Source organism: Protomyctophum parallelum, assembly GCF_964188405.1.
Source record: "Protomyctophum parallelum genome assembly, chromosome: 7".
Classification (NCBI taxonomy): domain Eukaryota; kingdom Metazoa; phylum Chordata; class Actinopteri; order Myctophiformes; family Myctophidae; genus Protomyctophum; species Protomyctophum parallelum.
In genome coordinates, this window is record NC_139705.1 from 6,464,844 (window position 1) to 6,482,686 (window position 17,843).

The 17,843-nt window shown below is 41.8% G+C and overlaps 2 protein-coding genes across 4 annotated transcripts; one reads left to right on the forward strand and one right to left on the reverse strand.

The window, feature by feature from the left end:
- Positions 1-35: 35 nt before the first annotated feature.
- Positions 36-5,597, reverse strand: zbtb48 (zinc finger and BTB domain containing 48). The gene is made up of 11 exons (XM_083770263.1): positions 5,529-5,597; positions 4,323-5,070; positions 3,865-4,163; positions 3,669-3,774; positions 3,157-3,249; positions 2,970-3,056; positions 2,669-2,823; positions 2,163-2,299; positions 1,511-1,675; positions 707-795; positions 36-475 (listed from the first exon to the last, which is right to left on the reverse strand). The coding sequence occupies exons 2-11, from the start codon at positions 5,004-5,006 to the stop codon at positions 110-112; spliced, it is 2,181 nt and encodes a 726-aa protein (XP_083626389.1). The 5' UTR covers positions 5,007-5,070; positions 5,529-5,597; the 3' UTR covers positions 36-109.
- nol9 (nucleolar protein 9) lies at positions 5,427-13,600 on the forward strand. Of its 3 annotated transcripts, none has more exons than XM_083770264.1 (13): positions 5,427-5,722; positions 6,590-7,060; positions 7,210-7,420; positions 7,814-7,944; positions 8,060-8,195; positions 8,375-8,471; positions 8,577-8,674; positions 8,821-8,988; positions 9,386-9,638; positions 10,484-10,598; positions 11,074-11,248; positions 12,086-12,219; positions 13,087-13,600. In XM_083770264.1, exons 2-13 carry the CDS (start codon positions 6,614-6,616, stop codon positions 13,204-13,206), a joined length of 2,085 nt encoding a protein of 694 aa, XP_083626390.1. In that variant the 5' UTR covers positions 5,427-5,722; positions 6,590-6,613; the 3' UTR covers positions 13,207-13,600. The 3 variants fall into 3 exon arrangements, with proteins under 3 accessions (XP_083626390.1, XP_083626392.1, XP_083626391.1); XM_083770266.1 differs by lacking the exon at positions 5,427-5,722 and adding an exon at positions 5,874-6,121; XM_083770265.1 differs by lacking the exon at positions 5,427-5,722 and adding an exon at positions 5,874-6,053.
- Positions 13,601-17,843: the final 4,243 nt, after the last annotated feature.

Genomic DNA, 17,843 nt, shown 5'->3' on the forward strand with positions numbered 1-17,843 from the left:
CAAAGTCAGTTTCCATGGGTCATCCTCACGTTAAGGCTTTATATTGTAAGCTTTGCTCAAGTTCACATAAATAATTATTGGGTACTTTTTAGATGGCTTCTCTCTGCCCTCAGATTTTGCTTTCCGATACATTCTCCACCATTGCCTCCACAATCATCGTGGGCTCGTATGCGCTGGTGACCAGCTGCGACTGCTGCAAGACGTCTGACACCACAAGGCTCTCCACTGTCTGGACTGGCAAGAGTTCCTCCATCACCGGGTCGACCGTGTGGATAACCACCCTGACAATGTTAGTTGGATCCAACACGGGCATGGAGCCATGCTCTGGGTTTGATGGGAACAGCAGACTTTCAGCGGTCTCACTGTCACTTTGTCCGTTGTCGATTTCCTCCACGATCACGTTCCTTAGCTTCCTCTGCCGTGGGTTGTAGTTGTCAGTGCGTTTGTGTATTTGACAGTGTCGCCGCAGGTGAGCCTGGAGAAGGGACAGTTACAGTTACTGTAGGAGTATGGGGTGGGAAGCACTAAAGCGCTCTGTATACACTTTGATCTATATAAAGCTCACAATGCGTTGTGATCTTGTAGATCGTCTCTTTGCTATTTTTAACATATTTTCGAGACAGTTTAGAGAACTTTTTGCATTATATGACATGACCAAGATAGGTTGAAAGTGGTTGAGGAGAAGAGATGTAATTTCACAGCTTACCTGACGGGTAAACTTGTAGCCACAGTCTGAGCACTGAAACTTCCTCACCCCCTTGTGGCGACGCACATGAACACGGAGTTGCTCCATGGCTGATGAAGTTACAGAAGAATGTTTTCATTATTAACCATGGTGGTTTTGTTGAAATCAGTGAATTGTTCTTCATAATGGCAATATTGGTCCTGGGACTCAAATGGTGGAGGACCTGACACAGAAAACTGTTTACACGTATGCATACAACACTTTTATGAATAATCAACCACATGAACCCACAGTCCATATTCTGGGGCAAACGTTCATCAAAAATAGCAGATCTACAAGCTCACAACATGGCATTTTGTGATCTGTTGTGAGCTTGTAGAACTGAAATTTTCTGCAAAGATATTTAGCGTGTAAAGAAAAAAGTAGGGGACAGTAACCCAACTAAATACAGTATACGGTTTAAGCTGTCAAGATCATAGATTGATTAAAACATTTATTTTACATGGTTCCAAACACCTGACCCAAATTTATAGTATAGTATAGTATATGATATAATAATATTATCCGGACAGCTGCTGTGATAAAGTTTTATAATAAAAAAAATAATTAAAGAGGCCTCTCTGTTGATCCAAAATGTGGTCCTCTGCCATTCACCCACTCACTATATGTTGTTATTTGTATAAATAATGCCTCAAACATTGAAATCCAAATAAAAGGATTGTTCTTTTTTTTTTTGTCCCATGGCCTTTTAGGTTCTCGGTTTGAATGTCTTCACTTGAGTAACTTTAAATGCTCCGATTGTGTCTTTAGTTTGGCATGTCTTACCTTTGAAGGTTTTACTACATATGTTACAACAATGTGGCCGGCCCTCCTGGTGCTTGCTGGCAACATGGCGAATCAAGGGGCCTTTCTCTGTGAAGCGCTGCTCGCAGAACTCGCAGCTAAAGGGACGTTCGCCAGTATGTGTCCGATGGTGCTTGTAGAGACTGGCTGGTATCCGGAAGTGGAAGGTAACATTAAAGTAACAGCAAAGTGCATCTTAAAAAATAATTTTGAGGTAGGCTACTTGAGTATTTCCATTTTCCGATACTTTATACTCAGAGCAAACACTCAGAGCCAACTTTTGTTACTAGTTACCTTTCAGTTGTTACAAAACCTACCATAAACCACTTAAGCCCCACATCATACTTTGGCTATTCAAAGTACTTGTTGTACCAGAGTATTACAATGTGGTACTGCTACTTTTACTTAAGTAAAACAAGTCTTAGTATCTCATCCACCCACTGCTGGTATCACAGATACACAATTATCTTTGTTCATTTATCCATTTGTAACTGTGTACAAATGTAACCAAATGGACCCCTTCACGGGTCGATTTATACACTCAAGAGTTAAATTAAGACTATGTGTAGTCGTTGTTTTAACTACGTATTAGTCTTCAGTCTTCACAGGTGATAACAGATTAACAGTCGGTTACCTTGGGTCCTGAACGTTTTTCCACATAGATCACACTGGTAGGGCCTCTCGCCAGTGTGTACTCGCAGATGCATGTTCAAATTTGTCTTCTGGGTGAACGCATGACCACAATGGATGCACACAAATGGGCGTTCATTTCTGTAAGGTAGGACATACAGTACATGAACGCCAAATTTAACACTACCTGAATTGGTGCCAAAGAGCACCCACTTTATTCATGTCAATTAGCCTACTATGTAAATGAATAACTGCAACCGCAAATGCATTGCTATTTTTATATACTTTCTAAAATATCATTCCTGAAAGCTAAAATACGAATGTGTACCTAAAAATAACACTTTCTTTTAGCATGCTTGATGGCACAAGGGGCTGATGCTGAACTGTTTTACTCAGATGTTTTCTCCACCTCCATTCTTCAGCATTCTGTACTGTATTTTCTACTTCAACTACCAATCTCATTTTCCTTTCTAACTGTATTCTACAGTAATGGAACCCAAAACCCACTACCTGTGAATGGCTTTGATGTGCATCTGCAGGCCATTTCTGCTGGAGGCTCGGTGACCACACTCCTCACACACAAATGGCTTCTCACCACGATGCTTAGCGGCCTCATGTACTCGCAACTCTGTGCGAGTTAAGAAGCACTTTGTGCACTGGGCACACTATGGACAAAACATTAATTATTTTTTAGACACTAAAAATTACAAGTTTACCTCTTACATTCAAAATGATTAACAATATTAAAAAAACACCACTAATAAGTTGAAATTTACTTGAAATACAGAAAATAAAACAAAAAAAAACTTACAGCATGTGGTTTGGGAAACCCATGGATTTTGATCATATGAAGTGTCAAATCTTTCTTCTGCATGAATTGCTCGGTACAACATGTACACTAAAAATGTATATAGATACAATATGAATTATGTTATTCACAACTAAACAGATACAGTACATCTGCAGACTTTTATTTATTTAATCTTGATTGTGTTTACCTTATTGGGCATATCACCTGTGTGGGAAATAATGTGTAAACGTAACTCCTGTTTCTTGTTAAACGTTGAGTCACAGGTTGGGCAAGAGTACATCTGCAAGAAGGCAAATACAAAACACTGAACAAGATCTATAGTTTCAAGGATCACGGTCATTCATTTAAGTTAACCACATTAAACCTTGCCTTTTTTGTACTTCATAATGTAACTTTTTACCTCCAGTTCTAGGCAACACAGAATGGGGGGGGGGGACTTTCTCCACACAACAACTCTAAGGTATATTAATGACATAACCCCTTTAAGTGGTTATGGTAAACCATCAATATAACCCATTGACACATGAGGCTGATTCTAAAACCTATTAACCTAAGTTTTTTATTTTATTTAATAATGATGTTGCCACATGTATAGCAATAACTAATGAGACACAGAGTTAGCATCCGCCTTCAAAGGAAAAACACCGTATACAGTATGGGTTGCACCAGGTATTTAAAAATGGAACTCATCTCACTCACATGTACTTTTTCACAGTTTCTGGACTCATGTTCTAAGAGATTCTCTTTTCTGAAGTATCTCTTTCCACACTTCATGCATGCAAAGGGCTTCTCGCCTGTATGCCGCCTACAAGCACAACAAAGAGGAATACGTTATTATTTCCACACCACAGATGGGGAAAAATATGTATGTTTGTAGTATATAATAGTAGCATACCTGTTGTGGACTTTGAGATAGTATTTGCTACGGAAGGTTTTGTCACACGTGGGACACTGGACAGAGCCCTTTTTGGAGTCGTCTTCCATTGCCTCACCGTTCTCATTTAGATTTTTACTTGGGACCTTGCGTCTTCGAGTTGTTGACGCTGATGGAGCTGTTGGTTGGGCAACTGGAACATAGTCATCATCCGAGTCTTCATGGGTGAGCCCTCTGAAGTTACCATCGTCTTCTGCCTCCTCTTCGTTCACTTGACATACCCCATTGTTGTCATGTATATCGATCTGCAACTCTGTCATCTGAAAATAATATTTGACAAAATAATCACCATCCTCCTCGTTCGTCATATTTGCAACTATGGTTATATCTTTTTGCTAATGACTAGTCTAACAATGTCATTCATGATATTACTTTGTTATTCATTATAAAACTACTTCTCTTGTGCTTCGTTTTTTCACCTCTGTTTCAGTTGTAGGCTGGAGTGGGCTGCTTTGAACACCATCAGAACTTTCAGTACAAATATGCAATCCGCTCTTGCTGGCTCTATCAGGGAGTGTGGCCTCGATGCGTGGGCTCTCACCAACCAATCGTCTGGGGCCCTTGACTTTGCGGCCAGAGCGAGTGGTAGTGGCAGTGACTATGTCAGTGTCAAAGCTGGGCTCATCTTCAGCAAATCCAATTGGACTTTTCTCCTTCTCTGAACAATAAGCAGTACTTACTGCTGTTGACTTCTTCGGTCTCCCCCTTTTACGCTTCACGGGGAAAGCTTCCTTTGAGCATTCTTCTCTGAACTCCTGACAGAGTGCGAGTGCTCGTGGTACACACAAGCTGACAGCTGCATGATGCACCCTCTCAAGGTTGACAGGGTCCAGATGCAACTCTCCAGTGTAGACAAAGTTCAAAAGCAGTTCGAGACCGTCATTGGGGCATTCTTGTAGGGAGACCTCCATGCATGTCTTGTTGGTGGAGGTCAATGGCTCTTCTTGGAACCGTTCACTGAAACAGGCAAGGATGTTGCGATGGGCCAAGTAGACCACCCCATCTCCCACATCTAACATAGCATCACAATAGCGCCCTACCGCCCTCTGCTTGTTTAGAGAGGACAGCACATGTTGTGCATGATCACCTCCTCGTGGATGCATCTCGCACTGCAGTGGAGACTGATGCTACTCGGGAGTCGGGACCACTTCATACGATCAGGAATGTCTGTAAAATAAAAACGATAATAACACCTGCTCGTATCATCAATGCACGATCTCTGTTCATATTCAGTCACAGTGACATTAAATAACATAACGAACATCAAGTGGCCTTTATTCAAATTAACACTTTGGCTTTTGAATGTTTATTGCACTTTCCATTTAAATATTTGAACCGTTTCAATTTACATTTATGTCCGGGATGTTTTACTGAACTTCTTCTATACGGATCGTGTCAGGTATTAAACAAAAGTTGCTTAAATTGCCTATTTGTTTAGACCGATTGCTTCAAATTGTAGCAAACCCCTTAGCTACGTATGCCTCGACGTTTACTATACAACACATATTTTAAGACGCTCCCTTAGCTCTGCATACACCAGAGAGCCAAATTCTGACACACGTTTTCAGTATGATTAATATATAATTCAGTCGCAGTTGTTGAGAACATTTATCTCTTTCGATTACCTCATAATAAAGCGTAGAAAACAGTAGCTAAGCTACATGCACCTTGTTTCACAGACACACACGCCCAGGCCTCCGCAAAGTGCAGAAGGAAAAGGATGTGACGCCGTTTGGCACTCAAACTCCGTGAAAAACACCATTCGTCCAGCATGGAACAACTACTGTAACACGGATAATAACTAACTGAGCCTACTGAGGTATTTATCCGCAAACATAAATATATTCAACAATGCACCAATTGAATTTATATTATTTATTATTGGTGTAAATTAGCTGGGATACAAAGACGATGTGAAATAACAGTAGAGTTAACTGTCTTCACTCCGTGTAACAATCGTCGACCAACTCACTGGAAAACAGCGTCTACTGATTGTGGCTCACACACACTCACATGTATGTTAGCGTGTTAGCATCACCGGGCTGTAGTAAACGTGTCATCATAGTAGCTGACTGCTAACGTTTATATATAGAGTATACCGTTAGTATAGACACGAAAGTGAGACTTCACCTTATTTCCACATTGGGGGGGTAAGTTTCCTCTATCTTGACTGAATACAACAAGGCTGTACCCACCAAGTTAGCCTAGCTAGGCTCAGGTAAGGTAGCGTGAGCTCATATTGTTGTAACAATAACCTTATGTTAGTTCAGAAACTGGTGATTGCACTTTGACGACGTCGTTCTAATATGTATTAGATGTTTATTACGAATGGGCGGAGGTTCACTTATTCATAAAATAGCTAACTAGCGAACAATTTTCAATAAATGGGCATTAGCTACAAGGCAAGCACAACGCATCGTGTGCTTTATAGGTGGGTTAGTTTAAACTTTTACCTGATAAAGCATGGACGTTTAATTAATTTCACAAGTCAGGCTACAGTAACGTAGCCATGGTTCACATGACGCATCGCGTCATGTTTCAGGGCTAACAGTATAACGTTTCTCCCATCACATCCTATGTGTTGTTAGTTTGACTCGTGCAAGCATCATCGTATTGTCTTTTCAGGACAAGCAAGATTCTGGTGAAACTTAAATTCTGAGATGATGTTTTGCTTGTCTCATCCTAGGGCTTCCCCGTTTGCACAGGAATCATGAAGGCAAATAAATACGTGCAAGCCAAGGGCTCTGCAAAGTCCATGAAGTGGAAGGGTGCAAAGGGTTGCAGACTGAATGTTAAGTCTTCTGATGACATTCCTTTGGCTCTGGCCCAAAAGTATCAAACCGATGTGAGGAAGAAACACAAAGTCAAGAGACTTCAGATGGAGCCCAAGCATGTTTCTGGCTCTAAGAAGAACTCTGATAATGAGTCTGGACTTCAGAAGTCCTATGCTCATACCAATGGCAGCTCAACGGACAAAGAAGCCGAGGAGTCCCAGGACTGGAATGCATATGCCCAGTACGTTCTTGGAAATGAAGCACAGGCCTCGGATAGCATGCAGGATTTTGGCCCGGGTAGATTGGAAAGAGAGTCTTTCATTCACTGTGCAGAGAGGAATGATCATCAAAACCATGCAGTGCTCGTCATGCAGAAGAGTCAGGTATTCTCGGCTGAAGACTTACATTCCTGTGAAAAGTAAGACTTGTCTTACTTTTCACAGGCAACTGTTAGAGATGTTTGGATATCTGGTTCAGGTTCTAAATATAAAACATGTTTGTTTTTTAATAAGATAGTCTTTATCTCTTGCAGACCCTGTGTTTCCGTGGGAAGTGTTTTTTGACCTGCCTGTATGGTCGTGTGGAGGTAATGGGATTTACAATTGAGGAGGGCCAGCAGTCGTACCCACTCTTCTCTCCCGCTTCCCATTGCCCGTTGACCATCACAGCTCTGGGGGCCTCCGAAGACGTCCGAGATGAAGGAATGGGGGCTACTCAAATCCTCCTCAAATATCTTACAACAGGTAAAAGCTTTTAGGTACTCACTCGTCATATTGTAGATTTTAAGTGTTAACTCCCTTTGTTCTTTGCACCAAAACAATTTCTTCTTATTTAACTAAATGGTGGATACAATGTATGTAACCTAGATACCATACCCTGATGGAAAATGCTGTTTTCCTTTTTTTTTTCTTTTTCTTACTATGTTCATTAGTACTTTCAATACTAGTTTACTAATTACTTTTACTGTCTTGTACGGTCTGTCTTTGTTTGTTTTATTTGTCTTGTTCTGACCTTGATTGCTGTACATACGTGTACAGCAAAATGTACACATTATTCATTGCTGCATCAATAAAAATAAAGTGTTAAAAAATCTTCTTTTCTCTTGACACCCTTGTATTATGTTTCCTCTTCTCCAGCACAACAAAATAAGTTGGTGAAAAGGATAAGTCGGAAATCATCTGTGATTCTTCTGGAGCCTATGGAGACGGCCCTTACACGGTTCCTCTCCAGCTTCACGGAGCTCAGTGAATTATTCAGCCCCCCAGTGGTGAGTTGACTTCACTCGACGGACCTTTTTATAAATAATCAAGCTTGAGACATTGAGGTTATAAATATGAGGCAAGTAATGCTCAACAGAATCCATTGTCCTTCCTGGTCTGTAGGCTGAGCTCATGTCAGCTGTGCTGGACACACCACTCAACGGCCTGGGTGTGGTTCCATTGGTCGATACCGTACCAGGACTCATTGTGTCACAGAGCTGCAAAGATGCTCTCAATACAGTTGTCAGCGCTTGCCGAGGTAGTACACAAATAACAACATGAGATAGATTATATGGCATTTCGTTTGAAATCGCTGATCTACTGAGCTTTTCATCTCTATCAGACATGAACAAATATAATGCTTTTCTATTTAATAACCGTTTATAAAAACTAGTGGCCTTTAAGCTTGGAAACGTAGTCAAGACATGTCATTCACAGGAGACATGGATGGCTGTGCGGTGATCCTTGTCTGCGGAACCAAGAATGTAGGGAAGTCAACGTTCAACCGCATCCTCATCAATACTTTATTAAATCAGTAAGTTATCCTTCCAACAACGCAAAAGACTGCTTTGGTACTCCCGTCATCACTTAGGACAGTCTGAGGCTTTCTGTAGTCAAATAATCTTGTGTGTTTTTGCAGCACCACGTGTATAGATTACTTGGAATGCGACTTGGGCCAAACAGAATTCACCCCCTCTGGCTGCCTCTCCATGTCTACTGTTCGAGAGCCACTTCTGGGTATGTTATGTCATTACTTTGTATCTATCATGTATCGATTGGATACATTGAAGTTCACAAAAGTGTGAGAACAACTAATTTAGAATGTATTAGGAAGAATCGCCCTCAGGTCTTAATGGGTTAGAGTTCTTCTACCTTGCTTTCAGGTCCTCCTTTCAGTCACCAGCGCGCACCAGAGCACATGATTTACTATGGCCAGACGTCATGTGAGACGGACATGGACCGCTACATGGAGATCCTCAAGTCCTTGTGGCATCGTCGACCGCAGAGAAGGGAGACCACTGTCGTCATCAACACCATGGGCTGGGTCAAAGGTCAGCGTCCAAACAAATTCGAATATTGTAATTGAGAGGAGCCTCCTCCAAGACTGCAGCTAAACAAAACGGAGCATAACACTATTACCCATATGATCTGTGATTTAAAATATGATTTATACATGGTTGCATGCAATTGTTGACACTGAAAATAGTCCATCTACATCTATGTCGACTTGAGCTGTGACACCGCAAACCAAGCTTGTTTTTGGTCTAAAAAGAAGAATCCAAGATATTTACGTTCTAAGAAGCTGTGTCCCCATAGAAGGCATAAGCCGGCAGATTTTGCATTTCCAGTTTGTTCCGTTTTTTTCCACTGGATCGCTACCGGTGTGTTATGAGGGGAAACTGGACGCAGCTGATCAGCGCAAAACGTGTGTGTTTTGGTTGTTTGCAGGTTTTGGATTCAAGTTGCTAGTGGACATGATACGCTTCTTCCCAGTCTCGCATGTAGTGCAGCTTGGTCACAGCGGGTTCTCCCAGTGTCCTGTCCTCACTCCAGAGTTTCTGAGGACAGCCCATGGGTGGCAGACACACCCCCCTGCACAGGCTGCTCTGGACGAGTTTACAGAGAGTCACAGTCCACCTAAAAGTTATGTCCACATCACTGTACAGTCAGAGTTTAAAGATGTAACGAGACAAGGAACAGCGTAAGTACACGACTACACTAGTGCTCAGTGCTCAATGTAGTGTAGTCCGTTATTGCTCAAACTGTCAGTAACGGATGAAATTACACATTTCTTTCTTTCTTTTGGTGTTTTAATCCAATCAAGATTTTCTTCCTGTGAAACTAAATATGATGCATGTAAGCACATACTAACGGCCGAGCTACACCAAGCGTACACGCTCTCGGTGTAGCTCGGCCGTAACCAATTCCAACCAGTAATATTGTGACAAAGCCATAGCTAAGATCGACACAGCTAAGATCCATTATGCTACACCAGAGGGTGGTACTGTATGCCCTTAGGTGGCTGTGTTACAATTTCATTTTACAGCTAAAACTGTACATGAAAATATGTTTCTGAAAACATTCATGGAGAGCAATGCGGAATGGATGACATCTTATAATTAATATTATTCTTTGATTAGCAGTGCACTGTCCAATTTGATAGTTTTTAACCAATAACCGTAGTTGTGATTGGCTGATGGACGCACGGCTCTGCGATCAATGTCAATTGTCCCACCTCCCTATCGTGTTTCGCAGTAAATGCGTCACAATGCTCAAGTTAGATACTTGCAAAATGCCATTTCAACTCGGCTTTAAGAAGGAAGACTTCTGTAGTTTGACTTATTTAAAACTGCACTCTGTAACAGTCCTACCCAAGATACACACCCCTGTGTGTAGTGCTGGGGTTTTACTACTACCAACTACTTTGTTCACTAAAATAGTTAGAATGAAGCCAATTGAGTGTTCATTAAATGAACAGTAGCATGGACAGACATACACAAACCTTTGTGCATGCATGCCTAAACTGATGTTTATTGATTTCGATAGGAAACACCAGCGAAGTAATGAGCAAAGAGAACTATCACTGCTGGCCTACCTCAGTCAGCTGCAGTCTCCTGATCCCAGTCCTATTAGACCTCTGCACTGCCTTATCCCCTACCAGGTACATAAGTCAAAGAAAGCCCTTTTCAGGCAATTGATCATTCTTTTTTTAACAAATGTAATTTTCAGTTTTCACATACAATTAACCTGTTCTAACAGGAGAAGCATCTGTCGTTTCAGCAGATAGAAGTGTGAGAATTACACATATTGATATTTTGGTTTGATGCCGTTCATACTCTGAAGACATTTGAGTTGAGCACATCAGTTCCATTGTTTTCTTGCTTAAAACAAACTACCAGGAGTGGAAAACCGATTGTATTGATTGAGAGCGGGGCGAAGACTAGAGCAGCGCCTAGCAAGACAAATACAATTTAGGAAAGAAATATGAATCGTAAAGTTTTTTTCTTCCATGAAGGCAAGTGCTCAGGCACTGTTTGGCTCCTACAGTATACATACTGGTATGTGCTTGTTTCTATCCTTGAATATGCTGGGAACTCATTATAATTAATAAAATTTGTTTTGAACTATTCCTATAGGTTCCCCATTCAGCAGTGGCTATAGGTGTGACCCACTGTGAGGTGGCACCCAATCACATGCTTTATGCTGCCAATGCCAGCTTGGTGGGGTTGTGCTGTCTGGGAGAGAAGGTAACCAGTAAGGGAGGCCCAGCCCTGCTGTCCCAGACACCCGTCTGCCCATGTGTGGGCTTAGGTATGTATGCCAACTCTCCACCGTGCTTTTATAGGCCGACTCTCAGCCTATGCCGGTCATTAGCCCTGGGCTGGTGAAAAGTGTTTTGTTTTGGTACAGAAATAGATATGGATACCTCTGGTGTGGCCATATTCTGTGGGTGAAATGAGTGACCAGATCTATGAAAACAAGCCCAAAAGAAGCGACCACTTGAGCCCTATTACATCAGCTATTTTCAAAAATAATCTTGAAAGCAAGCAACTACACCTCAGAAATGAGCCCAAACAAAAGCAACATCTATGAATATTTACAAGGGGCTTTACAGTAAAACAAGTCCAAAGTTGCTTATAATAAGCAGACCTGGCAACGCTGGCAGGCTACTTTCGCCTCCTGGTGTGGAGGTGTCATCTGAATGCAATGTGATGTTGGATGACTTTTAAATGTGAACTATTGTCAACAGACTAGCAATCTGAAATAGTGTCGAAGTAGTATGTTTGGTGGAGAGAGACCTTAGTTTAGAGTCTAGAGGATTTGGGCTGCAGAGGGCAGGGGAAAAAAGTTGTACCCTGCCCTTTTTTTCTTCTTGCTAAGTATTTGATCGGCCCAAAACGTTGTTTACTGTCATGATTTGTCACAACAAGAGCTGGCTTTGTCCGTCTTTAAATAAATACTTTTTGAAACGTCTATGGGGGAAATTAATGGAATTATCTTCTGGCCTGTCGTCGTCATGAAAGGGGGGCGGGACTGTGACGCTCTATACAGTAAAATCCTGAGTTCATTTACAGTAAAATCCTCAGTTCATTTAACTATGAGAGTATTTACCATTGTTTGGGGGTCTTTTGAACTCTTCCTTTCCAGGCGTTCTTCGAGGCATTGACATGAAACGAGGATTGTATTACCTGCTGACCCCCGTGGATCCCACTGTTCTTCGTGAGGTCAACTGTCTCCTCCTTGGAGCTGTCTCATTACCTTCCTGTATCCTTAAAACACAGGTCAGATTATGTTTCTTTCAGTAGAGGAAAACCAAGAAGACTTTTCCTATTCTATTAAAAGGATGTTCTATGATTGTTTATATATATTATTAAACCGCCTGTGACGGATGTGACTGCTGTTGAGTTACCAATTAAAAGCGACAAAATTGGGCCTGGGCCGTGGCTCAGTGGTCCAGGCATCCAGTCTGGCAGTGTGCCGCGGGTTCGACTCCCGATCCCGACGGCCTTTACTGCACGTCACTCCCCCATCTCTCTCCCCATTTCCTGTCAGCCTACTGTCTGTCCCTCTATATTAAAAAATATAAAAGAAAGGCGGAAGCCGCAAACAAAAACATAAAAAATTGATTAATCACAAAAAGCCAAAGTTTGTTTCCATTGTGGGCCATTATAAACACTCAACAGTCTATACAAACACCATACAAAAACTCAATAATAAACGGTACACTTAAAGACACCAAAGGAATGAGCCTTTGGTGGACGTGGAGAGAATGTTTTCTTCCTGGTGGGTGGACAAATTGGGAAGAGGGGCTTGATGTTTACACATTTTATATAAATAAGGCCAGGAAAAAAGAAAATAATCTATACAAATGAAATACAAATATTTCAGTGGACCCCAAATTAAATTTACGACACCAAAGGCAAGATCCCTCATAGATAAATGTTAACAACCATGCGGCTACCTTAAAAACTACTTTCTGGGGCAGACACTGCATATCTCAAGCTAATCACAAGAAATAAGTATTTAAAAAGTAAACATTGTTTTTCATGTCTTAGAGGATTTATGTTTTACTATTGCGAAGAAATGCATGAATATTTGTCCAAAGCTTCCTCTAAAAGTTGCTTACATTTTTTTTGTCTCCGTTTCAGCCGGGCTTTGAGGGAGAGTTGCCCTATGTCACTACGGACTACAGTTTCGATGTCACTGGGGCAGGAAAACTTCGTGTCTTCAAGGGATTGGCAAGGCCTAGTCAAATGGCGACAAAATGACATTTTTATTCCACACGGGACAAGTATTTTTGTTCTTCAACCCTTGTTTACTTGCTTGTTACACCAAGCCAGGATTGGCATTTGAATGTGCAGGGCCGATGCCGGTTGTTTTTCTTTTCAGCATTCGGTGGGACTGTGTAGTGAATACTACAGAGACAGCTTGTGGTGCCAAGTGGCCTGGCAATCCATGTCTTATAATTGGATGACTTCAGTTGTCCTGGCCATGTCCAGGTACAGTTTTGCTGGTGGTGCGAGTCAAACACGTCAGACGGTGATATAAACTTGAGTTTTAAGTTCTTGTTTGGTGTCTGTTCCTGGTAGTTGACATTCCAAAGCTGAGACCGAATATATCTTGTCATTAACATTTTACATTAAACAAAAAAATACTTTTGTCCACACTTGTGTGATTATTGTTAATAATGTCAACACACTGTTCTGCTTGGCGACCACTGTTGTGGAAAGTGCAGGGAGGGTGTATTTGTTGAGCTGCACAGAGCCTCTGTATTTGTTAACACTTTGTTTATATGTCAGTATTGTATTGGAATGGCACAATTTGGAAGATGTTTTACCTTTCCATGACCCTTGAGCATACTGTACAACTAATTTACTATTTCCTTTTAATTCCCATTCAAGTCAATAAGAGTACAGACTACAGACCACATGCCACACCAAGACATTTTGTAGATTCATTCACATTGTTTTTAAATTTTCTCTTATTCTTTTGTAGGCCTATGGGAAAATAATGTGTTTTTCTTTCTATATTTCGGCGTAGGGGAGCAGTGGTGGCAAATGGACATGATTTGTACGCCATAATCACACAATGTAAGCATACATCTCAAGACTTCTGTGGCACTCTGCTAAACATTGAGTTTTAAACATGCATTAACTAAGTGGGCCATACCCACTTTGTCCCCTTGTCTTGCTTTGTTTCCCCATTCCTTTGTTGGGGCGAGAGAGAGCATACAAATCAATTATACAAACAAGTGGAGCTGCATTGTGGCAACATTACTACTTTTGCTTTGTCAGGCCAGACGTTTCTCTAGAGCTCATGCATATTTACACAAAATTACACATATTTGGAACCTTTGGTATTGAAAAATAGACTGTTGGGGGTAATGTTAAATATTTTGTTATCTGTGTGAAAACTGACGACCTCTGTAATGTGAGAATGGAACGCATACAGGTACAGTCCATGTGAAAGATTTCTCATGTTATGTTTTAGACTCGTTTTAAAATGAGTTAAATTAATCCCCCCCCAATCCAACACACTGATGGAGCATTAAGCAAACAGGGTTTTTGGAGTGTTCTCTACATTTTATAAAAAATAAATAAAGCTGAAATATCTCATTTACAAGCAAGTACCGGTATTCAGTCCCTTCACTTTGTGCTGAGTTAAAAATCACCTTTGACAGCCTCAAGTCTTTGGAATGATCCAAGCTTGGCACACCTTTTCTTTTGGAAGTATTGCACATTCTTAACACAAATCTCTTTCAGATGGGGCAGTGCGGCCAAATTCATATCACTTACGGGGTCCTTGACTTGAAAATGTTAGAGAATCGCTGCTCTTTTGGATTCAGGTCTGTACTCTGGCTGGGCCACTTCAGGACTTTTCAGGAACCTTTAGCCCAGCATAAAAACATTTTCCATGGTACTTAAAAAATATTGTAGTGTAAGGCCACCTTAAATGAGCACCATGGGAAATGTTCTTACTTAATGTTCCATATTGTTCTGAACCAACATGCAGCTTAACATGTCTGTCATGTTGCACTTGCTCTGCCTAAATTATAAATGGCATCCATATTCCCCTCTATCCTGATGATTTCCAGTGTCACTGTTGCAGAAAATCATCCTCAGCATGATGCTCAGTGCCTGGTTCCTACATGCTCACATTGATTTGATCCAAGTAGGTTACTTTAATTTCATCAGGTCTTCTCATAGTTGAAGAGCCATCCAGGTTCCTTTTGGCAAAGTGTTCTACCATAAAGACCTGATTAATGAAGCGCTGCACTGATTGTCCTTCTGTAACGGAACTCTGGATCATAATGACCACTGGGTTCTTAGACCTGGCTGCCTGAATCCCACTCCTGTTTCCTACCTGCCAGTTCTTGCAGGAATTGCCCTGGCCGGCCTCCGACGAGCGGCTGCTACCATCAAGCCAGCAAGGAAAGCCAAAAATACACGACTGGCACATCCTACACAACACTACAGTGGAAATAAAGCCTCCAAACAGACTCAAGTCCCGCCACCCTTACAACAAGGCGGCACAAGAGATGTTACGTTCCATCCCGGAGGACTCATCCACCAGTGCATGGCCGGCGGCATCTAGGAAGCAGGAGTGGGAGTCTGCTGGGCCCTCCCGTATGCACCACTACATCCTTGACCCGGGTGATGGCGTTGAAGGAGAGGACCTACCACGCTGGCACTGAACTGCCTGCGCACTGGAGTCGGGCTGCTTCAAATCAGCAATGAAGAGGTGGGGCTTGGCGGACAGTGCAGCATGGGAGTGCAATCTGCCGAGCATATAATTAACACCTGCCCCCTGTACAGACCTCCTTCGGAGGCCGACCTCTTCCACGTGGGGCCAGAGACAAGGGCGTGGCTATACTCGATACTGAGTTGGGCATTTATTTGAGGATGATACACGAAAGAAGAAGACCTTGTAAGGCCCTTCATCGTATAAATTACTCAGTTCTAGGTAGACCATTGGTGCATGATTCCTAACGTCTTCCATCAGTATCAGGGACCATTGATGGCACCAGAGCTCACCTGAGTGTCATAACAAATGGCATGAATATGAGATCTTATGTGGTTTCATGTAAACCACAAACTTGTTCCAGTTATACTATATTAGGCTATAATGTGATACTCATTAGTGTATCTAATTTTTAAGCAACGTGAATTGGACACGTGGAGAAGTGGTCAAATCTGTATGTATCTCTGTCTTAAGTTTATTTTTCATACATTTATTCATCTTACATTTTGTTGTACACTACAACACTCCAGCACGATTTTTATCTGGCTGTCAGTCTGAGCAGTCACTCTTCAGAGGCTAGTTACCGGTACACTAATTGCATGGGAAAGTCACGTTTAGTTTAGCATAGTGTGACAGTCACATCGAGCCTCGAGGACTTGTGCGAAACTATTGTTTTTTTGTTTGTTTCCACAACCAAAAGACAACCTGTCATTAATAAATTCATCCGAATAACGTCTGCAGCGCCTCTAGCTGCAACACTGTGAAACTGGCTACTTGAAGCCTTTGTAGACTCGTCAGGTTGTCTGAATGAATGGAACGGAGCGGGTGGTTGGAACAACTTGACCAAAGACTCACCGACCACCGATGGAGAGACGAGACCAACTTGAAACTACAATACCACAATAATAAACGTTGCTACTGGGGATTTCATATGCTATCCAGCCGCCTAGAGATCACACAGAAGTCTGTTTTCTCACACTGGTCAACAATGGAACGCTGACGTACACTAAGCTGGGTTAGAGTTTTTGTTGTTTTTGTTTTTCGGAGGACGTCGAGGAGATTTCGTGCGTGCTGCCGCCAGCAACAGGTCATTTGGTTATTGTATCCAACTATCCAACCTGTCTTTTCAGAGCTTTCAGTGTACACATTTCACCCCGAAAGACAGAAAAGGCGCCCGTCTAGAGAGGACTATTTTTGAAGGGAGACTGCATTCATTCACAGTGATGTAGCTTCAGGCTTTGCAGTCGCCACAGATCCTGTTTTGAGAGCCGCGCACGCACTGCGTTTGGTTTTGAAATGAGCATAGACGAAGAGAGGGTACAATTAGAGAATGGCATACTGAGAGGACTGAATGATATATCATTGGAATCGACATTAAGCCTGCCACCCCTACAGACCTGTTAACAGCGCCTGGGAATCCTCAGAAGAATTATTGCACGCATTGATGGTTCCAAACAAGTGGACCATGAATTCAGTTCTGCACAAGTCACCACCAAGGAGTTGGCTTGGGCTCAGATTACGACTCAGTGAGTACAAATGTTAAAACGTGTATTAGCTATTGTGTGTTACTGTTTTCTGTCCATGCCAATGTTGTCATTAGGGGCGATCTTGATCCGTCCAACCTAGAACACGTTACTCAATCTTTATTCACTGTAAAGTGTGTAAATCTCCAGATTAATCTATCATGTTATTTGGTTAATCAACAGTATACCCTGGCCTACACCTGCAGTATACATTATTTATTCAGCTACATGCCATTGATAAGTGCAGTAGTCAATTCTCACTGTGGAATTAGCCCAGAAAGAAATAAAAATGGAAGCATCCCCCACCGTGACTTAACTCTCAGGAACCATCTGTCTGTACTTCATTCCACCATCAAGCCCTAGTCTGTTCAATTTGATCATGATTGCTGGTTTTGACAAGTTACCTGAGAAGGATTCATCTCACTTGGAGATTTTTAAGTACCGTATTTCACTCTGAGACAGCGCTCTGATTCCTCGGATAGCTGTCAGATGAAAGTACGCTGTCTGGAGACTATAGCATCAGATGATCTATTTTACTGCTTCATAAATATTATACATCACAGGTATATTTATACTCCCCCTTGCATGGCCACCCAGGACTTTGCTGTTGATTTCGGATTATGTAGCCCTTGTGTAAGTAA

Excerpts from the sequence above, each read along its gene's own strand:
- zbtb48 (XM_083770263.1), bottom strand. The coding sequence starts at position 5,006 with ATGCATCCACGAGGAGGTGATCATGCACAACATGTGCTGTCCTCTCTA. Across the intron at positions 3,775-3,864 it reads TATCTCAAAGTCCACAACAG|GCGGCATACAGGCGAGAAGC; the intron begins GTATGCTACTAT and ends TTGTGCTTGTAG. Across the intron at positions 796-1,510 it reads ATGTAGTAAAACCTTCAAAG|CCATGGAGCAACTCCGTGTT; the intron begins GTAAGACATGCC and ends TAACTTCATCAG.
- nol9 (XM_083770264.1), top strand. The coding sequence starts at position 6,614 with ATGAAGGCAAATAAATACGTGCAAGCCAAGGGCTCTGCAAAGTCCATG. Across the intron at positions 7,061-7,209 it reads TCGTCATGCAGAAGAGTCAG|ACCCTGTGTTTCCGTGGGAA; the intron begins GTATTCTCGGCT and ends TATCTCTTGCAG. Across the intron at positions 8,196-8,374 it reads AGTTGTCAGCGCTTGCCGAG|GAGACATGGATGGCTGTGCG; the intron begins GTAGTACACAAA and ends TGTCATTCACAG.